Raw genomic sequence first — 24,816 nt, forward strand, 5'->3', positions numbered from 1 at the left:
CAGCTGTCTATAGGCCTTGAACTTCTGGAGCCAGGATTCCAGACGATCAGTGGGTTCGGGCTGGCACGGAGCTAAGCCACTTTCTGCTGTCAGAGCTGTGTTCCCTGGGGAGGAGAGGTGGGCAGAAAGAGAGGGCATATTTGGCCCTCTTCCCCTATTCCTGCCAGGTTCATGAGTCATCCCATGTACTCAGGGAGAGGCCGCTTCTGGATGGAGTGGAACCTGAGGGGCTGATCCCAAGCCCTAGGAACTCTGAAGGGAACATCTCCTTCCCAGTTTTCTAAGCTTCCCGTAATTCAACCAAGGAGTTCCCATGCTTGAGAAACAGGGAACACCACCATCCTGAGGACACTAGGGTCACAGCTGCTTAATGCTCAGGACACAGGCTTTCAGCAAAGGATGCTGTCTTTCCTGCCCTGTCTGTCCATCCATCCTCCCTGGAGTAAAGGATTTCCCAACATAGTCTCTTAGAAAGAGGCCCTGGCCCTCAGTACCCACCTGCTTCCTTGCTGTCCTGACTGGAAGAAGAGGCCATGGAGGTCAGGGCCCAGGCTTGTAGAGACACACTGATCCAGCACCGAATGGTTATGGCTACCCTGTTTTCGACGGACTGCCTTCTTCTCCAGCCGTGGGCAGAGTGGGATGCAGGGCACCTGGGCATAGGGGCTCTGCATATTGGCAGCTGGAATAGGAGGGAAACGAGAATTGGGAGCATGGCCAGCCTGGTGAAACCCTCGGTTTGCCACATAATAGAGTGAATTTAGGCGAACCCTTAATGTCTGAGCCTCTAAAGACGGAGAGGGTATTGGTATCCACTGCACAGTAGATGACAGGGATGTGTACGATGCTGAGGGCTAAGCATAGAGTCAAGGCTGGCCATAGCGTAAAGAAGCTTGCCCAGGAGAATAGGCACACAATTTGGGGGTGAACCTAAGTGCAAACTGCCCTTGCCGGCATACTAGCTGGGGAAGTCACTGAAGTTTCCTTAGTTCCCATTTCAGTCGAGTGTGGAGATTATAGGGCACACCTGCAAAGGGCTGCGCAGTAGAACTGACCCTGGCGGGCTCTCACACAGTAGTTCCTGGGACAGCCTCAGCTCAGTGGGAAGGTCGAGTTCAAAGCATGGAGCTGGATGTTGGGTGGTATAGACTAGCCCGACTTGGTCACAGTTCCCACACAGCTAACTCCTGGGCTTCATCTAGGGGAATCTGCTTGCCAGCCCAGGCTGCTCACGGGTCCATACCATAGTTCTGCTGCTTCAGCCGGCTCAGGATCCTGAGGACCCTTCGATCTGGGCCCTCTAAGCTGTCTGCTTGCTGCTGAGAGTTGTAAGGCATTTTCTTCCTCGATCGCAGCCCGCCCATAGTCGATTCCATCTCTCGGGTCTTGGGGGTGCCTTCCTTCAGCTTCTTCTGGTAGTAGCTGAGGAGGCAAGGCCTGGTAGCTCAACCTGGCTGTGGTTAATTCACCCCTTCCTCCTGACCCCCGCCCCCCAGTTCTGGCTGGGCCAGTTGTGGCAGTACTGAAGCCTGGGGAGTCAGGAGATGTAGTCCCCTTATGAAATACAAGGAAATGGTTCTGTCTGCCCTGTCGCTGCATGCCACTTCACGTCTGAGCTTCAGCTCTCCGCCACACTGCTAAGATGGGGGCTGGATGTGTGTATGCTGGAGGATTGCACATGGGATGAGACCCGTCTCGGCACCAGCCGTGTAGAGATTGGTATGTATTACACACTTTCTGTTACTTATGTTTTTGCTTAGATACATTTCTGCTTGTAAACCAGCCAAGCAGGGCTGGGGATGTGGCGCAACTGCTAGAGTGCTTGCCTAGCTTGCGGAAAACCTTGGTAAATCGTTAGGCCGAGCATGGTGGCAGGTGCCTGTAATCCTAGCACTCAGGAGGTAGATGTGGGAGGCTCAGCAATGCAGTCATCCTTGGCTGTAGCCAAGGTGAGTTCTAGGCCATCCTGGGATACCTGAAGTCCTTGTCTTGAAACAACAAACCCAGCCATGCAGCGGGCTCCACCTCATCTAAGCTGCTAGCCAGGCTCCCACCCCAAGCTTGCCTGCTTGCTTTTTACTTCTGTTTGGAGACAGATCTTCCTATATAGCCTTGGCTGTTCTGGAACTGGCTGTAGCCCAGGCTGGCCTCCAACTCATTTTATCCTTTGACCTCTTCTTCGTGCTGACATGACATTCATGAGCCGCTCATCACTTGCCTTTTACCTTACTGAGTGCCTACCCCAGCAAACAGTGTGTTAACTGTTTTCGCTGGCCTGGAGCAAAGGGCTGTCACACACAAGGACCCTGCGCATGTGTTAGCCCCTCTCACTCCAGCCCCTGCTGCAGCACTCATTTCTGTAGGGACGACTCAAAAGGCTGCCCTAGGATGCTTCGGACGCATGGAATGCAGAGGTTCACAGGAATTAAAGGGCCAGGAGTTGGAGGCCAGGGTATAATAAAGCATTCCCCTCTCTTCCCAAGATGCTGCACACAGTTCTTCAGATCCAGGGGTGTGCAACTTAGTGATGCGTCCTTGTCTTGCTTCTCCCTCTGCCACCTACCCCCTTCCCTTCCTTCTCCCTCTGAGTGAGCTGCCTGGACACAGAATGGCTGCCTTAGGCCATATTCAAAAGATACCACTGTGTGAGGAGTGATGGATGCTCTGAGGGAAAGGAAGGGATGGGGTAGTGACAAGGGGCTGTTTGCTCATGGTGATAAGCGGATGAGGCGGGTAGCAAACCCAACAGCCGTCTGGAGGAAGAGCCTTCCAGCCTTCATGGCCAAGGAATGGCACAAGCAAAGGCCAGGAGGTGGGAAGGAGGCCAGAGGAGCTGGAACCTGATGGCTGCTGAGTGCTATGAAGGCTGAGTATGCTCTTCAGGCCCTCAGGACTGGGTGCTGGCTCTGCTGGGGCCTCCCTATTCCTCATGGAAAGTGAGTTGAGATGATAGAAAGCCAGTTTTGGGCTGGAGACGGCTCAGAGGCCCTAAGTTCAATTCCCAGCCACCACACGGTGGCTCACAACCATCTGTAATGAGATCTGGTGCCCTCTTCTGGCCTACAGGGATACATGCAGGCAGAACACCATACATAATAAATTATTTCTATTTAGAGACTGGTCTTATAGCCTTGGCTGTCCTGGAACTGGCTGTTAGCCCAGGCTAGCCTCAAACTCATGGTGATCCTTTGACCTCTTGCCTCCTACGTGCTTATACAAAACACTGTATACATAATAAATCTTTTAAAAACAAAAGAAAAAAGCCAAGTCCACAGTTACCCATAGTCAGAGGTTGAATCTGTCTTTTCTGTGAAACCAAGGCTACCCCCAAAACAATACAGGGAAAGAAGAATAGAGAGGGTCACTTTGGCTCTGGGACTGAGAAGGCAGACTGAAGCTGGGCCAGTCAGCTCTAAAGTATATCACTTGTTCTTCCCTCTGCTTCCCTAGGAACCTGGGTACCTGGGCAGCTTTGTCTCCTTGCTCGCTGCTTCTAGTCCAAGAATAGTTCGAACTGGTATAAATTGTAGCCAACTGGAGACCTGCTCCTTAACTGACTTGCCCTATAGGTTTCTGTACCAGCTAGACTACCCAGTGAGCAAAGACTAAATGCACTGCCGCTGGCCGCCATGCACAGTCCTAGAAACCCTGCCTCCCATTCGTTGTCAAGAAACTTTGGTCTGGCATGAACCCCAAAAAAAGAAGGTATGTCCATGGAAAACAGTGCTAATGTAGAGGGACAAAAAGAGTTCATAACAGGACCGGAGAGATGGCTCAGTGGCTAAAAACACTTTCTGTTCTTCAGACTATCCAGGCTCAGTCCCCAGCACTCATGTCAGGTGGCTTAAAACTGCTTGTGACTGCAGCTACAGATACCTTCCCTGGCCTCCTGGGTGTACCTACACACACACACACACACACACACACACACACACACACACTGCCCCTGCAAAGGGCCTGGTGCACACTACAGACAGCTGGCTTGTGCCTTTGTAGTTCTTGACAGTCCCATGTAGCCCAGGTTGGCTTCTAACTCAGTGTAGCCAAGGATGGCCTTGAGCTGCTGATCCTTCTGCCTCCACCTCTTGAGTGCTAGGATTAGGGAGTCAGTTCTAAAATCAACTCTCTTGAAGACTTGCAGAACCAAAGGGTGAGTCGTTCAAGAAAATAACGTACTGGACCAACTGTAGCTCCGTGGGAAGGGCTTGCAAAGCGACAGGAACTAATTTGTGAGCAAAGTAGGGATATGCTTTTTTGTCTTTTTGAGACAGTTTCTCTGTGTAGCTGAGGCTGTCTTGGAACTCACTCGATAGACAGGTTGGCTTCGGACTCAGAAATTCGCCTACCTCTGCCTCCTGAGTGCTGGGAATACATCTTTGTATTGGCGTTTGTATAGTGGCCACAGAAACAGTTATGAGTCTTGGATCAAAGAAATCACCAAATTGTAAGAGTTGTTGAGCTTTATGGCTTGAACTCATTTGCATTTAGAGTGAGAAAAGGTGTTTCTGTTGCAGGCTGTTGAATGCCGTGCTGTGTGAAGATATATCTGTTTTAGCTCACCTGCCTGAGACACCTTCTGATTGGCTTAATAAAGAACTGAACAGCCAATAGCTAGGTGGTAGAGGATAGGCAGTACTTCTGGGAAGAGATAAGAACTCTGGGAAGTATCTGATGTGGGGGGAGCACATGGCAGAATGTAGATTAATATAAACAAATTAATGTAGGTTATAAGATTATAAGAGCTGGTTGGGAACAAGCCTAAGCTAAGGTCAAGCTTTCATAATTAATAAAAAGTTTCTGTGTCATTATTCAAGAGCTGGCAGTCCAAAAAAAGTCTGACTGTATATGTGTAGTGGGGTGGTTGGTCAGCTGATGAAGTACTTGAAGTACTTGGCTAGCGTGCATGAATCCCCTGGGTTTGACCTCTGCACCAAATTAACCAAGCATGGTTGTGCACACCAGTAATCCTAGAGACAGGAGCATCAGAATTTGAAGGTCATCCTCAGCTGTATCTAATTGGAGTCAAAGCTGAGCTACATGTGCCCTTAGTGAAACTTGAATTTTTATTTTATTTTTTGAGACAGTGTCTCACTTTGCAGCCCCTGCTGGCCTGGAATTCACTGTGTAGACCAGCTTGATCTCCAAGTCTCAGCCAATTTAAGGTTATTAGCCTTTGGGAGTTATGGGCACAGGTTGAAGCTGGAGGAGTTCAGGTTCCAGCCCAGCTGGGATAACACAGATCCTATCACAAAAAAAGGAAGAAAAAGTTAACTCTCACCTCGTGCCCTGGGGCCCAGTCTCTTAGAGCCTGTAGGCATTTTGTAAAGATGTCCTTTCTGAAGTAAATGCACTTGTGCAAACAAGCTGGGAGCTAAGCGGCCACCTTCCATTATAGAAAGAACCACTAATTCCTGGGCTAGAGGTGTAGTTTAGGGATGGAGTGAAAAGGGAAGGAGGGACTCCAGGGGACAGGATGGGTAACCTGAGAGACTAGAGGATCTGAGACAGGAGATTGCCATCCTGGGCTACATGAGACCCTGTCTCAAGGGGGTGGGAGGAAACGGGAGGAAGACCAATGGTTATCCTCTGGTATCTGATAGATGTTTTCTCAAAAATGAGTGATGTTAGCTGATCACATTGGCTGCTATACAAAGTAAAATGTCTCCTGAGACCCTTGTGATGTCTTATTTTTTTTTAAGATTTATTTATTATGTATACAACATTCTGCCTCAATGTATGCCCGCACGCCAGAGGAGGGCACCAGATCTCAGTGCAGATGGTTGTGAGCCACCATGTGGTTGCTGGGAATTGAACTCAGGACCTCTGGAAGAGCAGCCAGTGCTCTTAACCTCTGAGCCATCTCTCCAACCCCCTTGTGATGTCTTATGCCAGTGCTGTAATCCTGCCTAACTCCTCTAAGGGAACGATGAGGGGAGAGGAAACATGCAGAATTGGAGAGACTGTGCCTGCTGTACGTCTGCCAAGGAGTGATAATCAGAATATACAGAGATCTCAAAAGCCAGGCAGTGATGGTGCACACCTTTAATCCCAGGGCTCACAAGGCAGAGGCACGTGGGTCTCTGTGAGTTCCAGGCCAGCCTGGTCTACAGAGTGAGTTCCAGGACAGCTAGGGCTACATAGAGAAACCCTGTCTTGAAAAAAACAAAGCCAAACAACAAAAAAGAACTGAGTCAAGAAAACAAACCATCCAGTTAAAAACTGGGCCAAGGATGTAAATAGTCCTCAAAAGAAATACAAGTGGCTATGAAAGACCTCGGTGTGTTCAGCAGCAGCAGCAACAGCAATTTGAGAACTTCACCTTGAATAATGAAGACCAAGAAAACAGCTGGCAGCAGATGCTGGTGAGGACGTGGGGAAAGGAGAGCCCTTACCCAGTGCTGGTGGGATGGAAATCAGTGTGGAGAATTCTCAAAAGGCTAAAAATAAATCCACCACATGACCAGCAAGTATTAAAATATGCTCATTAGGGTCAGGAAGTGAGGGCAAGGTTCAGGGATCAGCTGGGCCTGCCACCTCCACCCGTCACTTTCAGCCTGAGAGACATCATGTTTACTTAGCCTGTAGTCATATCTTCCTGGGCTGTCCATGACCTGCCCACCACCCTTCCTGGAGGGTGAGCCGCCTACTACCCTTTTCTGGAGGCTGACCTGTCCACTACCCTTCTGGGAGGCTGAACTGTCCACTGCCTGCCCATCACCCTTCCTGCAAGATTCTCTTTCTGAGGGTGTTCTAGTGCTTCAGGAAGGTTCACTGTGGTCCTGATGAAACTGCTGAACCAGGAGGACTGTGAGCATCGGGCTGCCATCACCACCCTTCCCACTGGGAGAACCTGGCTGAGCTTTAAGCCAGCACCCTGAGATAGAGAGGTGGAGAAATAAAACTTTAATGGTATCATCCAGTGTCCTGGATCCAGCCATTCCTGAGGCCCTGGCCGACTATTTGAATGATGCATTCCTCTTCTGTTAAGGCTGTTTAATTGGGACTCCTGAGTGTCTTAACCCTCAATCATCTTTAGCTGCTGAAGCACTAGCTGCCGCTTCTGTCTCCGTCTCCCACCCTCAGCCAACCGGCCCCTCTTACTTTGTGATCTCTTCTAGGGCCGCCTCCGGCAGGGCCAGCATCTCCACCAGCAGAGAGAGGATCTCAAAGAACAGTGTGTAGGGGTTCGGGGGCGACATATCCATCAGGACATTCTGTTCTGGGGACATGGAATAGTGACTGCTGTTACTCTTAGGTGGCCTCTGATGTACCCCATCAGCCTCCAGGTCCTGCTTCCAGTTCTGACTCCCCTGGGCTGACCCCTGCTCACCCACAGAGCAGAAGAAACGCTTGGTGTCTGTCATTACTGCCAAGAAGTCTTTGAAATCCACATGACCGTCTCCTGCAGTGTCAGAGAAATAACAGGGTGAACAGGGACCCTCTGCAACAGGCCCAGGTACTGCAAGCTAGGTGTGGCCCTGGTGTCTTCCCCCACCCCAACCCAGGGGGCAAATTGTAATGGCAGTGCCAGTTCAAGCTACAATCTTGTAGCTAGAGGCTGTTGGACCAGGACAGGGCTTGTAGCTCAGTGGGTAGAGTGTTTGCCTAGCATGCATGTAAACCTGGAGGTAGAGGGAGGAAGGTTAATACTTCAGGGTGATCCTTGGCTACATAGCCAGCTCCATGCTAGCCTTAGCTACACAGACTGTGTCAAGGAATATGAGAAACTACTGGATCTTGTACTTTTTTTTAAGCTTATTTTTATTTTATGTGCATTGGTATTTTGCCATGGTTGTCAGGTCCTCGAACTGGAATTACAGACAGTTGTGAGTTGCCATGTGGGTGCTGGGCATCGAACCCGGGTCCTCTGGAAGAATTGTCAGTGCTCTTAACCACTGAGCCATCCCTCCAGCCCTTGTACTTGTAGCTTTGGAGCCTGTCCTGGCACTAGCTCTTGTAGACCAGACTGGCCTCGAACTCACAGAGATCCGCCTGCCTCTGCCTCCCGAGTGCTGGGATTAAAGGCGTGCGCCACCACTGCCCAGCTTGTACTTACATTCTTGAGACAGCACTATGAGTCGAAAACCCAAGTCCACCATTTCCCATTCATGTGACTTGGGTCAAGTTTCTGAATCCCAGGATGGTTTAGTTTTCTCGCTATGGAGTGGAGATAGTCAGCAGGGCTGCACACATAGCATGTGCCCACTAAAGGCCAGCAACTGTCATTACTGAGAATGACCTACCAGATTCTAGCTAGACTTTAGGGCCCTGCAGTACCCGTTGGACTCTGTTAACAGCCTCATCTCATGCCAACCTCCCTGGCAGGAAAGATATACTGCCCAGAAGCCCATATTCCTCCCATTCGAGGTCTCTGTGCTGCTCCCTGGTCACAGATGTCTCCCCCTTCCTGCCATGGTTCCTCATTGTTCCATTTTATTTCTTTTATGTGAGGGGAGGCGATATGCTTGCCACATCCCAGGTGTGGCAGTGAGAACTCATCTTCTGGGAGTTGGTGTTCTCCTCCCACATGTGAGTTCTAGGGCTCAAACTCAGGGCGTGTTTGCAGCTAAGCCACGTCACCTCCCCTTTCTCAGAGGTTCAGACCGAGTCAGATCCCTCGCCAGACTGTCTCCTAAATCCCTGTCACACATGTGACACCTGGAACTTAAGACCCTGAGAGACAAGAGTTGCACAACTTGTCCCACGCCAAGTCCCAGGGTTCAATCTGATGGGAACTCCACTGATGTTCTCTGAGCTTCTTGACAATGGACTAAGGTGTAAAAACAGGGACGGGATGCTTTGGACTTAACCCTGGTCACAGGTAGGGCTTGAGGTGCTTGCCCCCCATCCACATCGGCAGAGCTAGGTCAGCTAGGGTTGAGTCCCAGAACCTCTGTCTTCCTAGGTCAACAGTCTGCTGCTTCGCCACACACCCTTGAAATGTGTGTGAGGACTCTGTGCAGTGGCGGAAGGAGCAGTCGTGAGCGGTGGTCAGGATGCAGGTCCCACATGACCCTTCTCTTCCCTGTGTCAGGCCACACTCCACTCCACCGTACACAAGTGCCTCAAGCTCACTTCTCAGGAGCTACTACTTCCTTTTTGCCTGACTCCTATTTGATTTACCACTTGGCTTGAGTGGCACCTCCTCCAGGAAGCCTTTCTTCCTGACCCCCATCTTCCAAGCTGCTGTTTCTGTTTGCTCTGCTTTGCTTCTGTGTCAGCTCTTGCCCTGTGGCAGTAACTGTCTGGGAATCCTTGAGGACCGCAGGGCTCGCTTGTCCTACACATCTCTATTCTCGGAGCCCTGCACAGGAATAGCCACAGAAGGCATTCCATACTCGTCACGTGGGTAATGCTAACAGCTGCTGCCTCCTGACCCGCAGGCCTGGCTCCCACCCTCGGCCTGGCTCCCCCATTTTATCTGAGAGAACTTGATGAGGATGTTGCTCCCAATAGCACAGAGAAGCTGAGGCCTAGCAAGCTGTAGTGACTTGACCAAAGCCATAAGGCTGGTAAAAGACATGCAAGGGTCATGGAGGACACTTGATGTGCAGAGCCAGCTGAGGTCACTTACACCATTGGTCAGGAGAGGGGGGTCCTGGTCACCTCTGGATTCCCAGAGATGGCATTGTACAGTGATTTTGGGAACATCAACTTCCGGAACCAGGCCCAGCTTGCTAGAGCCTTGGTGAGCCCCGGGGTGGAAGAAAAATGCAAACCCAATGGGTTCAGATGTTAGGGTCACTGGACGCTGACCCTGAGGGTTTATGCCAGGAAGGATCCTTCCATCAAGGAGCCCACATGTGGGTGCAGCCCCTAGCTGGAACTCAGGGAAGACCCCTTGCTCACCATTGACATCGGCACTCATCAGGGCCTCTTCCACCTGTGCTGGGGTAAGGGCGAAGCCAATTAGGAGCAAGATGTTCTTGAGGCTCCGCGCATCCACCTCACCAGGGCCGTTGAAGATCTCAAAGTAGCTGCGGAAGGCTGTCAAGGGACACAGGGTGACCAAGTGAGTCACTCCTGCGTTTCTTCCTTTTAGCTTTTTTTTTTTTTTTTTTTTTTTTTTTTTTCCGAGACAGGGTTTCTCCGTAGCTTTTGGTTCCTGTCCTGGAACTAGCTCTTGTAGACCAGGCTGGCCTCGAACTCACAGAGATCCACCTGCCTCTGCCTCCCGAGTGCTGGGATTAAAGGCATGCGCCACCACCGCCCGGCTTCTTTTAGCTTTTGTGTGGCATGTGGGGTGTGTGTAATATGCGTGGTGTGCTTGGTGCATGCGTGCGTGTGCCACAAGGAAGATGTTGGTATCCAGCCCTGTTCCTCGGTTTTATTCCCGTGGGTCAATGACAACATTCTGGAAGATCTGAGGAAAAGAGCTGCTCTGGCCAAGAAGGTTCTAGACCTTGGGAAGGAAGTGTGAAACAGGAGGGTTCATCGCTTTTAAACTTAATCTCGAATCTTACAGATTTTACCAGTAAAGACTCAGGAGTCAGATGCTGGGGAGAAAACCTGCTAGCTCAGAGAGGCTGAGAGCAACCAGCCAACCGTTTTCCTTAGCATCTCAGAAAGAGAGCTTCTCTTTTGTAGTCCCACACCAAAAAGGACCGCCAAACCCAAAGTCCCTCCCTCCTACTTCCTGTGCATTTCTAGTCCATTTTCTGGACTCCCTCTTACTCTCTATGGCTACTTCTTGTTAACCAGTTGCTGGTTCCACCTCTTGACCCAAGGTTGATTTTATTAACACAATCTTGGGGTTTACAGTGTGATCAAATATCCCACAATAGTATACATCCATTCTTCTAGGGACAGCCCAGGATGAGAAAGTAGGGTCAAAGGGCATCCCCAAGGACCATAGAGACCTTACCCAGGGTAGGAGTTCAGCACTGTTCAGTTTTGTTAGTGGGGCAGGGTGTGATGGGAAGTAGGGGCTTGTTCAGGGCTGGTAGCCTTGTTAAATGGAGAGGGGTTATTTAGGATGGGCAAGGTTCTTGGGGGACCCTGTCTCTCCTCTAAGCTGCCTCTAAAGAGTAGCTTGGAGTGGGGGAGGTGGCCCACCTCCTCTTCTGTGTCCTAGGCCAAGTGCAGTTGACCCCCCGCTGGGGACACTGCTTGGTGTGATGAGACAGTGGGTCAGCAGGGCAGTGGTGTAGGTGCTCACCTTCCTCTTGCTTCAGGGTGAGGTGCTCCTCAGACCGCTGCTCCTCCCAACTCTGGTAGAGTTTGAAGAGGCCATGCTCTTCTGGCTCCTGCCTGCAGAACAATAGACCCAGGAAAGTTTGCAACCACCTCCTGCCTGCCTCTGCCCCTGCCTCTGCCCAGGTTACCCAAGGCAGGGGAGAGGAAGCCAGGGCAGCACAGGTTAGGGAAATTCTGAGGGACTTTGGTGGTCAGCAGTCACAAGTGACAGGAGAGGCAGACCCAAGGGAATGAGGCAAAGCCATAGGTGGTTCATTTGATGGTGGTGGTGGCAGGAGTGGGGAGACTAGATGGTGGGGGGAACTGGGGGTGCACTACAGGGGTGGAGTGTTTGTCTAGTATGTGTGAAACCCTGGCTTTCACCTCCAGCACCAGGAAGAAGAGAAAGGAGGGAAGGAGGGCTTGGAAAAGGGACCTGGAACTTGGGAGACCCTTGCTGGGAAGCACAGAAAGGAGATAGAGTTGAGGGGGGGACTCCTGAGAGTGTAGAAGGAGATGCGAGGGCCCACGCTGGACATAGACTGTAAGCGTGGGACCCTGTCTAGATGGGGAGGTGGCTCCTACCATGTCTTGGCATAGTTCAGGCTTCTCTCACTGCCCTGGGGCAAGAACTCTGGCCATCTCCAGCTCAGGTCCTGGGTGGGAGCTGACAGGACTGAACTAGGGGACCCCACAGAGGCAGGGGCTTGCCCAGGGGCTGGTGGTCTGACCCACAGTGGGACAGTAGTTGGAGCTGAGGTGGAGGGTTCAGGCAAGGTCAGAGGCAAGGTGGGGACTGAGTTTCTGATGGGGCCTGAGGTGGAGACAGAAGTCCTGGGTGACCTCCGGGTTGTCAGGGTCCGGGCTTTCAAAGTCCTCCGATGGGTGACTTCTTCCTGCTCCTCCACCTCCAGGAGGCACTTCATGAAGCCCCGACGGGAGTTCCCAGATGCATGAGTTCCTGCAGCTGCTGAAGCCTGCTGCCGTTGCTTCTGCCCTTGGCCCAGCTCCTTCTTCTCAATGTTTCTTTCCTCCTGAGGGCAGGTGAAGGCATGTGGGATACCAGAAGCCAGCCAGACTGGCTACAGAGCTGCTAACCTCCTGCAGAACGACTGAGGATGTTCAGACTGTCCTTTCCTCTCCAAAACTGTGGTGGAGATACTCCAGATCTCCATGTGCCACCCCGGGACCCAAGCTATGTTCCTGAGTGAGCCAAGTTCCTTCATTGCAGCTCACACAGCTGGCAGTGACCTTGCCTCACTCCTGATGCCTATTTCACACAGGTGTCCCAGCACATATGAGCACTTCAACTGTTGTTCCTCATTCATTCCATAGAGCCAACCATACCTACATCTGGTCCTCCCATCCCTGGGTCAACATACCTTCTTTAGCCCAGCCTTTCTCCATCACTTACTCCTGTCAGCATCTCAGTCTTTCTCCATCACTTACTCTCCTCAGCATCTCAGTCTTTCTCCATCACTTACTCCCCTCAGCATCTCAGTCTTTCTCCATCACTTACTCCCCTCAGCATCTCAGTCTTTCTCCACCACTTACTCCTGTCAGCATCTCAGTCTTTCTCCATCACTTACTCCCATCAGCATCCTGGCATTTTTCCATCACTCATTCCTGTCAGTATCCTTTTCTTGATGCTAAGGATCAAGCCTAAGGTCTGGCTGATGATAGGAGTGCTTGCACCTCTGAGGCCCATCCTTAGTTCTCTCTTTTGTAAAAGTAAAGCAAAGCTGGCCATGGTGCTGCACACCTTTAATCCCAGCTTCTACTGGAGGTTCTAAATCTGTAACTCTAGTATTAGGGAATATAGTTTAAGGTGTGTTACATTTTTTATGCTGTGAAATGTTTGTTTAATGATGCAAAGATGTATTGCCTTTTTTTTTAAAATGTTGCATTTATTTAACTCTTTAAAACTGTGCTACTTTGCCTGTCTAAAACAGCTGATTGGGTCTAATAAAGAGCTGATCGGCCAATAGCTAGGCAGGAGAAACAAATGGGCAGGATTGTCAGGCAGAGAGAATAGGAGGAGAAATCTAGACTCAGGGAGGAGTGAGAAAAGGAGGAGAGGAGGACGCCAGAGGCCAGCCACACAGCCAGCCACAGAGTAAGAAGGAAAGATATGAAAAGAAAAGTAGCCAGCAGTGGTGGCGCACACCTTTAATCCAGCACCCAGGAGGGAGAGGCAGGCGGATCTCTGTGAGTTCGAGATCAGCTTGGTCTACAAGAGGTAGTTTCAGGACAGGCCCCAAAGCTACAGAGGAACCCTGTCTCGAAAAAAAACAAAAAAACAAAACAAAACAAAAAAAAACAAAAAAAAATTAAAGTTTTTTTTTTTTTTTTAAAAAAAAAGCTAGTTAGAAACAAGCGAAGCAAAGGCTGGGCATTCATAAGTAAGAATAAGTCTCTGTGTATTTATTGGGAAATGGGTAGAGGATCCCCTAAGAGTTAAAAATAAAAATCAAACAACTACAGTGGGGGCCACAAGGCCTGTTCTGGTCTGTGATCTGAGGAGAGCTCATGCCATCTGAGCTTGGATATTTAAGCTGGGAGTTTCAAGGCTTCATGGTTGTTTCTTTATTCTTTTTTTTTCTTTCTTTAGTTTTTGTTTTTGAGACAGGGTCTCTGTGTATCCCTGACTGTCCTGGAACTCTATAGACCAGACTGGTCTTGATCTGCCTCCTGAGTGCTGGGATTAAAGGCCTGACTGAGGCTGGATCTTTTCTTTCTTCCTTTTTTCCTTCCTTCCCTTCCTTCTTCCTTTCCTTCTTTCTTTCTTTCTTTCTTTCTTTCTTTTCTTTCTTTCTTTCTTTCTCTTTCTCTTTTTCCTTCCTTCCTTCCTTCCTTTCCTTTCTTCCTTTGTTTCTTTTCTTTTATTCTTTCTTTCTCTTTTCAATTATTTATTTTTATTTTGTGTGCATTGGTGTTTTGCCTGCATCTATGTCTGTGTGAGGGTGTTGGATCCTGGAGTTACAGATAGTTGTGAGATGCCCTGTGAGTGCTGGGAACGAACTCAGGTCCTCTGGTGTCAGGGTGTTGGATCCTGGAGTTACAGATAGTTGTGAGATGCCCTGTGAGTGCTGGGAATGAACTCAGGTCCTCGGGAAGAGCAGCCAGTGCTCTTACCCACTGAGCCATCTTTTCAACCCTGAAGCTGGATCTTTTCATCCTATTTTCTTCAGTGGCAATGGCTGGAGGCTGCAAGGACATGGTGGAATGGAGGTAGAGGGTGACGTCGCTGGGCATCAGCTAAATAAATCACGCACGTGGTAACTCCAGAAAGAAGCCAGTGGCAAGCCTTGTACATTGTGCTGCACCTGGAATGTTCAGGGCTGGGGTGTGGCTGGGGATGTGGTGTGAAGATAGGCAGGTGTGGTAAGGGCTGAGGATGATGGTAGGTGGAAAGTCTAAGCTTGTACCATCAACTCAAGAGACCAGAAGAAAAGTGGCAGACCTGGTGGCATGGGGCTGGCTAGAAGCCAGCAGATATTCAGAGAAGCAGATTGGAACTGAGGGCAGAGGGCAGTAGGACTCTATGCCAATGTGGAGCAGTTCTGGGATGGACTCAAGGGCTCTCGAGTGTGATCCATTTTGACTGCCAACTCCAGGCAGACACACCAAGGCCCCCAGTAGCATACACACATACTCCCAGCGCCTGGGAAGCAGAAACCAGAGGGGTTAGGGTTTGGGGATCATTCTCAACTACATAGGGGGTTTTAGGGCAGCCTGGGTTATAGGAGATCCATCTCAAAAACCCATAATTTGACTTTTTGAGATGGCTTAGCAGGTAGAGGCACTTGCCACCAACCCTGACTTGAGTTTGATCCCCAGGGTCCACATGATGGAGGGAGAGATCCTCCACTCCTGTGGTATGGACATGTGGTGAGCTTGTACATGCACAATAGGACATTAGGATTTGTAATTTAAAAATGAATAAACTATAGATCAAACACATAACACATGCATAGGTTTACACTTACACTTACCCCAGTTTGCCTGAAAATGTTTCTCTGTCTACCATTTTCCCTCTAGCCTTCCCCAACTTCCTTCCCCCCTCTCCCATCCCCACTCTGATTCGACTTACTGGTGGAGGAAGAGGCCTTGGTGCTGCCTTGGTCTCCGCAGCTTCACCTCTAAACAAAGAAGAACCCACCCCCCATGAGGGGCAGGGTTTCAAGTCAGGGCTTGCACCTTACACTGGCCCCGAACCCCCAGCACACTCAGGCCTGCTACCCTAGCCTTGCCCCTTTGTTTTCACCTCAGTGCACCTTCATTGCCTTACCTGCATGCAGACAGACCCACAGACCAAAGATGGGGAAACTGAGGCCTGGCAGCGTGCAACTTAACCAAGGTGTTTCATGAGCCAGAAATGGAAAACACCATACTGTTTTTATATATGTAGCTTTTTAAAAAGTACATGTGTTTGCTCATCTTGTGTGAGCACAAATGTGGAAATCAGAGGAGGACAGACAGACAGTGGGGTTCAGTGGGTCTATGGGATGTCAGTCAGAATAGGACAGACAGACAGTGGGATTCAGTGGGTCTGTGGGGTGTCAATCAGAGGAGGAAAGACAGACAGTGGGATTCAGTGGGTCTGTAGGGTGTCAATCAGAGGAGGACAGACAGACAGTGGGATTCAGTGGATCACCATACTTAGTGGCAAGCACTTTTACCTTCTGGGCCATCTCACTGACGCAGGTGTGTGTGTGTGTGCACGCGCACATGCACATTCCGCAGCCCAAGTGTGGAGGTCAGAGGACAACCTATACAAATTGGTTTCCTCCTTCCTGGGGATTGAGCTTAGGTCTTCAGGTTAGCAGCAAGTGTCTTTACCCACTGAACCATCTCCTCAACCTCCATGTTGTTTTGAGACATGGCCTCTCATTGGCCTGGAACTGGCTAGGCTAGCTGGCCAGTCATAGTCCCAGGATCCACCTGTTGCCGTCTCTCTAGTGCTGGGATTACAAGCATGTGCCTCTGGGCCCAGCTTTCTTCCTGGGAAATTAATCGCAGGTCCTCATGCTTACAGAGTAAGCCCTTGACCAGCTGAGCTGGCTCCTGATGTGGGGATAATTCTTGCTTGATAACTGTTTTGTTATATGTAATCTTACTATGTTAAAGTGAAAGCCTTGGGGCTGGAGAGATGGCTCAGCGGTTAAGAGCACTGACTGCTCTTCCAGAGGACCCGGGTTCGATTCCCAGCACCCACATGGCAGCTCACAACTGTCTGAAAGTGCAGTTCCACGAGATATGACACCTTCACACCAACGAACATAATAAAGTTAAATAAATAAATAAAAAGTTTAAAAATAAATAAATAAAAATAAATAAATAAAATGAAAGCCTTTTTGTTTAAACAAAAAAGGGGAAATGATGTGGGAGTGATTTCTTTCTAATCTGTTGCTCTCATTGGTTAATTAATAAAGAAACTGCGTTGGCCCATTTGATAGGCCAACCCTTAGGTGGGTGGAGTAAACAGAACAGAATGCTGGGAGAAAGAAGCTGAGTCAAGGAGTCACCATGATTCTCCCACTCCAGACAGACGCAGGTTAAGATCTTCCCCGTAAGCCACCTCGTGGGCTACACAGATTATTAGAAATGGGTTAGATCAATATGTAAGAGGTAGCCAATAAGAGGCTGAAACTAATGGGCCAGGCAGTGTTTAAAAGAATATAGTTTCCATGTAATTATTTCTGGTATAAAGCTAGCCATGCGGGCGGCCGGGTGCCAGGAACATAGCCCACCGCTCCTACTACAGGCTCCCTGGTCCCATCTCCAGTGTCACTTAGCTGAAGAGTCACCACAGGTGAGGGAGCAGCAAGCAGGGCAGAGGTGGCCCTGAAAGATGACTTACCCCTCTTTGTGTGGTCGAGGGATTGGTGCCAATGACAAGACAGGACGGGCCTTTTTTTCCTCCACAGTCGCAGTGGGTTTGGGTGTCACTGCCTCCTGGGGACTGTCCTTGTGTGTCCCCAAGCTGGGTGTTGGCATGGGCTTCTGCAGCCTGACCTGTGGGAGGCTTGCGTTACTGGGGAGGTCATCCTCCAGTGGCTGACTCCTGCTGCCGGAGGCGCATGGCTTTTCCAGATGATGATCTGTGTCTCCTTGAGTGGGGAGAGCCTGGGAAATTAAGATGATGACCTGAGAAGTACTTCTGACTTCCTAAAGGGAGTTTCGAAGGACAAACCTCCACATACTTCTTCTATTATATGGTATATTTTTTCTAAACATTTTTTTTTGAGGGGGTGGGTTTCGAGACAGGGTTTCTCTGCATAGCCCTGGCTGACCTGGAACTCACTCTGTAGACCAAGCTGGCCTTGAATTCTCAGAGATCTGCCTGCTTTCTGACTCCCAGTTGCTAGGATTAAAGGCATGTGCCATTACCACCTGGCCCAAAGATGTTTTATTTATGTGTATGTATCTGTGTGAATGTATGTATGTGCACTTGGAGGCCAGACGACATTGGATCCTAGAGTTACAGGTGGTTATGAGTTACTGTGTGGGATTCTGGGAACTGAACTCTAGTCCTCTGGAAGAGCAGCCAATGCTCCTAACTCTGAGCCATCTCTCCAGCCCAATTTTATACATATGTGTATATGTGTGTGTTTGTGTGTGTATTTTGTATTGTAATATATGTATATATGCACACATATATATTTCGTTGTTTTTGTTTTGTTCTTGCTTTGGGAAAGGGTCTATGTAACCCTGGCTGTGCTAGAACTCACTATGTAGACCAGGTTAGCCTCAAACTCAGAGATCTACCTGCCTCTGTCTCCCGAGTACTGGGATTAAAGGCGTACGCCATCACTACCCTGTCTTAAAAAAAAATGATGCTGATTTGGGATTTGGGGCTAGGCTTCAATATGAAGAAAAACCAAGAATATATGCCTTTAATCCCAGCAGTCAGGAGGCTGAGGCAGGCGGAGCTCTGTAAGTGTGAGACCAGCCTGGTCTACAGAGCAAGTTCCAGGACATCCAGGGCTACACAGAGAAACCTTGTCTCATTAAAAAGGGAGGGGAGAAGGAAGAACCAAGAGTATTGTATTGGGCTGTGTTACATTGTTTTCTTCTATAAATGAATGTAGAAATGAGAAAAATAAGGAAGTAAAAAGTCTGTTTGTTAATAAGTTTTGGAACGGCCAGCATGTCTTGCAAAGGCTCAGTGAACACGGGGTGAGATATGTCACAGTCATTCTCTTAAACCCAGCATCATCCGTCATACAACCCTCGTCCTGCCCTGTCCCCAAGACACCCAGAGGGGCTCTCTGTAAACAAGACCTGAGGGGAACACTGTGATTCCAACTGCCAGAACCATCCAGAGACCCAGGGAGACTGAGCATCTGCCAGCTCCAGTGCACAGCCTCCACCAACACAAGTTCCCTCTTCCTGATCTCCCAGGGTTACCAGGCAGCTCTCAGTGGGATGAATCTCTTTGGCCTTGGCGCTCTGCCATCCCTCCTGTTGGTCCTTGGTTGGCATGGTTGGCTGTGGCGGCTGCTCTTCTGAGGTCACACACTCCTCGCCAGGCTGGGCTTGCTCCTGGTCAGCTTGTAGATCCTTTGGCCCTTCCTCAGTTTCCAAAGATGACTGGCTCCTTGTGGAAAGAACAGACAACAGATACTTCACCCCAGCCTGGGTGCGGCTCTCTCAGAACTCTGTCCAGGACTATGCATCTTAGGGTTACATACTTATTGCCTGGGAGAATAAGTGAGGGACGGATACACACCTGAGTCTCAGCACCTTAATGTCAATGTTGAGGTGGTTACACTCTAAATCTTTTTTTTTAAAAAAAAAAGATTTATTTTTATTTTGTCTTGCTTTCATGTATGTCTGTGTGTGAGGATGTTAGATCTTGAAATTACAGTTTGAGTTGCTTTGTGGGTGCTGGGAATCAAACCCTGGTCCTTTAGAACAGTCAGTGGTCTTAACCACTGAGCCATCTCTCCAGTGTTTTTTTAGAAAGAGAAGGGGGTTCTGGTGGTGCACACCTGTAACCCCAGTACTAAGGAGGTGGAGGGGGGAATGTCAGGATCTAAAGATAGTCTCAGCCACATGGTAAATTCAAAGCCAGCCTGAATGCATGAGATACTCTCACTATGATCGAGAGAGAGGGAGACAGATGGAGAAAGAGGGAGAGAAAGAAGGAGAGGACTTTATGTTGGACTGGGGATATAGTTCTTTGGTATAATACTTGCCTGGCATGCACAAGGTCCTGGGTTCAAACACACACACACACACACACACACACACGAACTGGGTCAAGAGACTTGGGCACAGGGTCATAAAGCTGAAGGTAGCCTCAGGATTGGAATCTGTGTCCCTAGCCTCTTTACTCTGAGTTTCTGTTCTTCACCAGCCCTTTGGCTCCCTCCTTTCTTCCCTTCCTTCCTTAGACAGGGTTTTGCTCTGTTGCCTGGGCTGGCCTCGAACTCCTAGTCCTCCTGCCTTAGCCACCTCTGTGCTGGGGTCACAGGTGCGTGTCACTGCCTGCCTGGAGCTTTCTCCTTGAAGCTCTCTCTAATGCATAACCCACTGTCAGGGGATTCAACAAATGGCTGTCTTCACATGACTTCGTATTCTACATATTCACAGTGCATAATTAGCATGCTAAAAAGCCTTCATCTGCATACTTTCCTTTTTATGTTTCCATTAGTATATATATATTTTTTTTGGTTTTTTTTTTTTTGGTTTTTCGAGACAGGGTTTCTCTGTGGCTTTGGAGCCTGTCCTGGAACTAGCTCTGTAGACCAGGCTGGTCTCGAACTCACAGAGATCCGCCTGCCTCTGCCTCCCGAGTGCTGGGATTAAACCATTAGTATATTTTTAAGTTTATTTAAATTCATTGGAACGGGTTTCGTTTTGACATTGATACATGGATATAAAAATGATGATGTTCTCCCCTCATTACCTTCTCTTCCCCTTCCACTCCCTCTCCCCGCACCCAGTCCCCCTTTTCATTTCAGGTCTGTTTTTTGTTGATGACTGAATGACTTTCATGAGGGTTGCAGACAGGAGCACAGGTGACACACGGGCACCTCCACATCAGCGACATCACTGAAGGAATGTTTTCCCTCCCTGGCAGCCATGGACTGCCTAAGGTCCTCAGGAGGAGTGGGGCCTCACGAGTCCCTCCTCCCTGCAATAAACACACTTTTGAGTGAGCATATAAAATTCCATATCCTAGGTGAGTGGTGGGCACACACCTTTAATCCCAGCACTCGGGAGACAGAGGCAGGAGGATCTCTGTGAGTTCGAGGCCAGCCTGGTTTACAAGAGCTAGTTCCAGGACATCAAGGGCTACATAATATAGAAACCCTGCCTCAAAACAAAACAAAGCGAAACCAAAAAAATCCCATATCTTAACATATAGCAATAATGAAACATTTCTTCTCTTTTAATTTGTTTATATCTTTATGAGTGCTCTGCGTGTACACCTGCCAGAAGAGGGCACCAGATCCCATTACAGATGGTTGTGAGCCACCATGTGGTTGCTGGGAATTGAACTCAGGACCTCTGGAAGAGCAGCTAGTGCTCTTAACTCCTGAGCCATCTCTCCAGCCTGAAATACTTAGAAATATTTCTGTTATGTGCACTTTACTTTTTTCTTTTTTCTTTTTTTTTTTTAGTTTTTCGAGATAGTGTTGACAGCCAGGGCTACACAGAGAAACCCTGTCTCAAAACAAACAAAAGCAAAAGAGGTTTGGAGAGGTGGCTCAGTGATTAAGAGCACTGACTGCTCTTCCAGAGGACCCAAATTCAATTCCCAGCACCCACATGGCAGCTTACAACTATCTGTAACTCCAAGATCTGACACCCTTACACAGACATACATGCAGACAAAACACCAACACACATAAAGTAAAAATAAATTATGTAAAAAAAACAAAAACAAAAAGAATTTAGTTTGATTGGTGCTCTGAACTGGGTCAAGGGCTTCCGATCAGTGAGGGAACACTTGCCAAGCTAACAACTGGGTTTGATCTCTGCAGGGGTGGGTGGGGAAGAGATGGGAGAAGTAGGAAGGTGGGGAGAAGCATGGAGTGTTGCAGCCACTAGATCTCAGTCTCCCCCTTTTCTGGGATGTCCCCCGCAACTCACTCTGGTCTTGCTGAGAGCTGTTCCTGGGTCTCAAGCTCCCCTGGCCCCTTCTGGAGTGATCCTGTGTGTCCGAGCTCCTCCTCTGGTCCTCTGGGAGCTACAGGCTGCTTTTCTCTCTCCTTTTCCTTGGCATCTGCAAGCCCAGCCTGAAACAGAGACGTGAGTGGGTTGGCTCAAGGGTGAGGTGCTGGGGCCATCTTCTGTTCCTCTTTGTGCATCCTCCTGTGTCTGCCTATGTTGGGGAGATGCTGGAGAGAGAGGACAAGAAAGACCAGGGGCGCCTGGAGGTAGGTGGTGGGCCTGGCCCTGCTGCTTAGCGTTGTGAACTCTGGCATAAAACTGTAGACCAACTGGAATATGAGCCCAAGGGTTGTGTTGAAGAGTGATGTCTCCCACACAGCACCATCGTCCCATGACCCAGATGCTGGACTTCTTAGACAGGGTTTCTTTGTGTAGCCTCGACTGTCTTAGAACTTGCTCTGTAGACAAGGTTGGCATTGAACTCAGAAATCTACCTGCCTCTGCCTCCTGAGTGCTGGGATTAAAGCGTGCGCCACCACTGCCCAGCATTTTTTAGTTTTTTGAGATAGTGGTTGTGGTTTATAGCCTAGGCTGGCTTTAAACTTGACCATCTTTTTGCAGCAGCCTGAATCCTAAGGCAACGGGTGTGTTCCACCATGGCCCACCTGTTGTTTTCTTTTTTAATTATTGCTGCCTTTTAAGATACAACTGTCCTAGCCAGCAACTGTCCCTTGGCCGCTATCAGCAGCAGTTTAGCTGCAAAGATGCAGCTGACGACATTTTGTTCCCTCAGGCACCAACTCTTTCAAAGACAAACTTGTCTAAATCTCTGTCCTTCTAAAGAACTCACGATTCAAAGGTTGAAGTACACTTCTGCTCCTCAGAGGGGCTAAATAGCAAGCAGCCCACCTCCTCACGTCTCCCAAGAAGTTCTCATGCTTCTCCTCGCCCCTCCTTATAAACCTTTTCCAGCTGGGTGGTGGTGGCAAGCACCTTTAATCCTAGCACTTAGAAGGCAGAGGCAGGTGGATCTCTGCAAGTTCAAGGCCAGCCTGGTCTAAAGAGCTAGTTCCAGGACAGTCAGGGCTACACAAAAAAACCCTGTCTCAAAAAACAAAAACAAAAAATTCTTCTCCACCTGGCTCCTCCCTACAACTTCCCGTCAGCTACTTGCTAACGCAGCCTCGTGGCTGCAGGTGAATTTTATTTAATCAAACACATCTTTGCATCATTAAACATTCCAGAGCATAAACAAAAGCAACACACCTTAAAATAATATTTTACAACACCCACCCCTGGGTTTTTTATTTTTAATCTCCATCTTGTCCATCAGTTGCCAGTAGGGTGGAGCGTAAACCAACATAACTCCTAGCCTCAGAGGTCAGCGAACCTCACGTAGCTCATTAACTAATGGATGAACTTTCTCTTTTATCTACTTGTTTTTACTTTATGTGCATTGGTGTTTTGCCTGCATGTGTGTCTGTGTGAGGGTGTCAGATCCCCAGAAACTGGAGTTCGAGACAGCTATGAGCTGCCATGTGGGTGCTGGAAATTGAACCTGGGTCCTCTGGAAGAGCAGTCAGTGCGCTTAACTGCAGAGCCATCTCTCTAGCCCCATGAATGAAGTTTCGTTTTGTTTTTTTTTTCCAGATGATTCTGGTGGGAGCCAACTCTAGTGGGTGACTACAGCGAGGCAGGGCCTCAACACACTTAGTCCAGGTTCTACTTACCATGACAAACACACACACAAAATGATGAAAGGGGTTCAGAGATGCCTCGAGGTCACAGAGCTAATTAGGTGGCAGGGTCAGAACCCCATGTTTGCTTGCTGAGAAAATGAGTAGGAGGTGGTAAAGAAGGCCCAGAGTGTTCGCCAAGGGTTCCTTTAAAAGACTAAACATGTGTGACGTGTGGCCCACAGACTCCCATCTGGGATTAACAGCTGGTTGGTTTCAGGAAAGCAGCCGGATCATGAGGGCTCTGCTTCCCCTAATGGAGTCATGCCTTGCTGGAATATTTAACATGGTGGCTTTGTGGGAAGGGTTAGGGACATGCTTGGATGGCAGGTGACAGGTGTCCACAGAGGGTGGACTTGTTGTCAGCTTGACCAGATGAAGAAATGCCTGGGGGCTCGATGGGGTGCTTCGTGGTCTTTAATCCCAGCACTCGGGAGGCAGAGGCAGGTGGATCTGTGTGTTCGAGGCCAGCCTGGTATACAGAGCATTCCAGCACAGCCAGAGCTACACAGAGAAACTGTGTCTTGAAAAACCAAACAACAACAAAAGGAAAGGAGGAGACCAGCGCTAGGGATGGAGATGAGAACTGGAAGTGAAGGCCCACCCACCTGACTGACTGACACAGTGCACTCCAAATCCATCTTCTTTTTGGTGGAATTCAGGCCAGGACTTGGTTGGACCGCTGGAGCTTCCTCCTTGTTCTCTGGGTGTATCTGGATGTTTCTGTTTTCCATCGTTCTGGAGCCAGCAAGATTCCCAAGCCAGGGGCATGAGCTGCTGTTACCAAGGAGAGATCCAGTCAAACTCCCACTTACAGGGCCCGAGACCCCATGGCTGCATCTGTGCTGCACCTGAAGCCTGGGGTGAGCAGGTCTGGACTAGAAGGAGCAGGCCCAGCCTGTCAAAAAGGAGCCTGCACTTAAGTAGGAGCCAGTCCTATGTAGCAAGAGCTCATCGGATTCTTTAATTTCCATAGTTAGCCTGAGGAAGAGGCTCAGGAAACACGCCCAAGGTCTAGAATAGGTTCGGCCGTAGGACTGCTGCAAACGCCAGATCTTGGGCTCTTTTCCCACAGCTCTGTCCTGCTCCATCCTCAAGCCGGCCTGAGCTAGCAGGAATGGAAGCCTGGCCTCATCGAAACCAAGCATAGAGTGTCTTGCAGGACATCTCAGAACCTTTAAAACCCTAGTGGACACTTAAAAGCCTGCCCATTAGGAGCTGGGGTGTAGCAAAATTGGTGGTGTGCTTGCCTAGCTTACACAAGCCCTCATAACCGGATGTGGTGGCCTGGGCCTATGATTCCAGAAAGTGGAGACAGGGAATCAAGAATTCAAGGTCAAGCCGGGCGGTGATTGCTTTAATCCCAGCACTTGGGAGGCAGAGGCAGGTGGATCTCTGTGAGTTCGAGGCCAGCCTGGTCTACAAGAGCTAGTTCCAGGACAGGAACCAAAAGCTACGGAGAAACCCTGTCTCGAAAAATAAAAAAAATTAAAAAAAAATGAATTCAAGGTCATCCTTGGCTACATAGTGATTTGGAGGCCAGCTTGGACCTCAGAGAGAGAGAGAGAGAGAGAGAGAGAGAGAGAGAGAGAGAGAACACATGTGAGAGAGAGACCTTGATGCCACTGCTGCTTCAATGAAAACCCCATTTTTCTACAAACAGCTGAGACATACGTCCATTGGATGCCAAGTTTCCATTGGCAACGGTAACTTGTCAAACACAGCACCCATATGCCTTGCCCCCTTTTATTAAACTTCCTTAGGGTCTGTGGTGGTT

General features: G+C 49.2%; 1 protein-coding gene across 1 annotated transcript; it reads right to left on the bottom strand.

The window, feature by feature from the left end:
* Window positions 1-46: 46 nt before the first annotated feature.
* Window positions 47-23,773, bottom strand: Spata21 (spermatogenesis associated 21). The gene is made up of 13 exons (XM_041652626.1): window positions 23,648-23,773; window positions 21,283-21,428; window positions 18,589-18,778; window positions 17,039-17,304; window positions 15,269-15,317; window positions 11,761-12,209; window positions 11,159-11,250; window positions 9,850-9,987; window positions 7,331-7,402; window positions 7,102-7,219; window positions 1,244-1,422; window positions 499-682; window positions 47-104 (listed from the first exon to the last, which is right to left on the bottom strand). Exons 1-13 carry the CDS (start codon window positions 23,771-23,773, stop codon window positions 47-49), a joined length of 2,067 nt encoding a protein of 688 aa, XP_041508560.1.
* Between the last annotated feature and the right edge of the window lie 1,043 nt (window positions 23,774-24,816).

Source organism: Microtus oregoni, unplaced genomic scaffold, assembly GCF_018167655.1.
Source record: "Microtus oregoni isolate MIOR12 unplaced genomic scaffold, Mior012 000005F_ref0000423, whole genome shotgun sequence".
Classification (NCBI taxonomy): Eukaryota; Metazoa; Chordata; class Mammalia; order Rodentia; family Cricetidae; genus Microtus; species Microtus oregoni.

Coding starts and splice junctions, on each gene's coding strand:
- Spata21 (XM_041652626.1), bottom strand. CDS start 23,773: ATGGAAAACAGAAACATCCAGATACACCCAGAGAACAAGGAGGAAGCT. Junction 1,423..7,101: donor GCCCTAGAAGAGATCACAAA/GTAAGAGGGGCC, acceptor TTGCCTCCTCAG/CTACTACCAGAAGAAGCTGA. Junction 683..1,243: donor GCTGAAGCAGCAGAACTATG/GTATGGACCCGT, acceptor CTCCTATTCCAG/CTGCCAATATGCAGAGCCCC.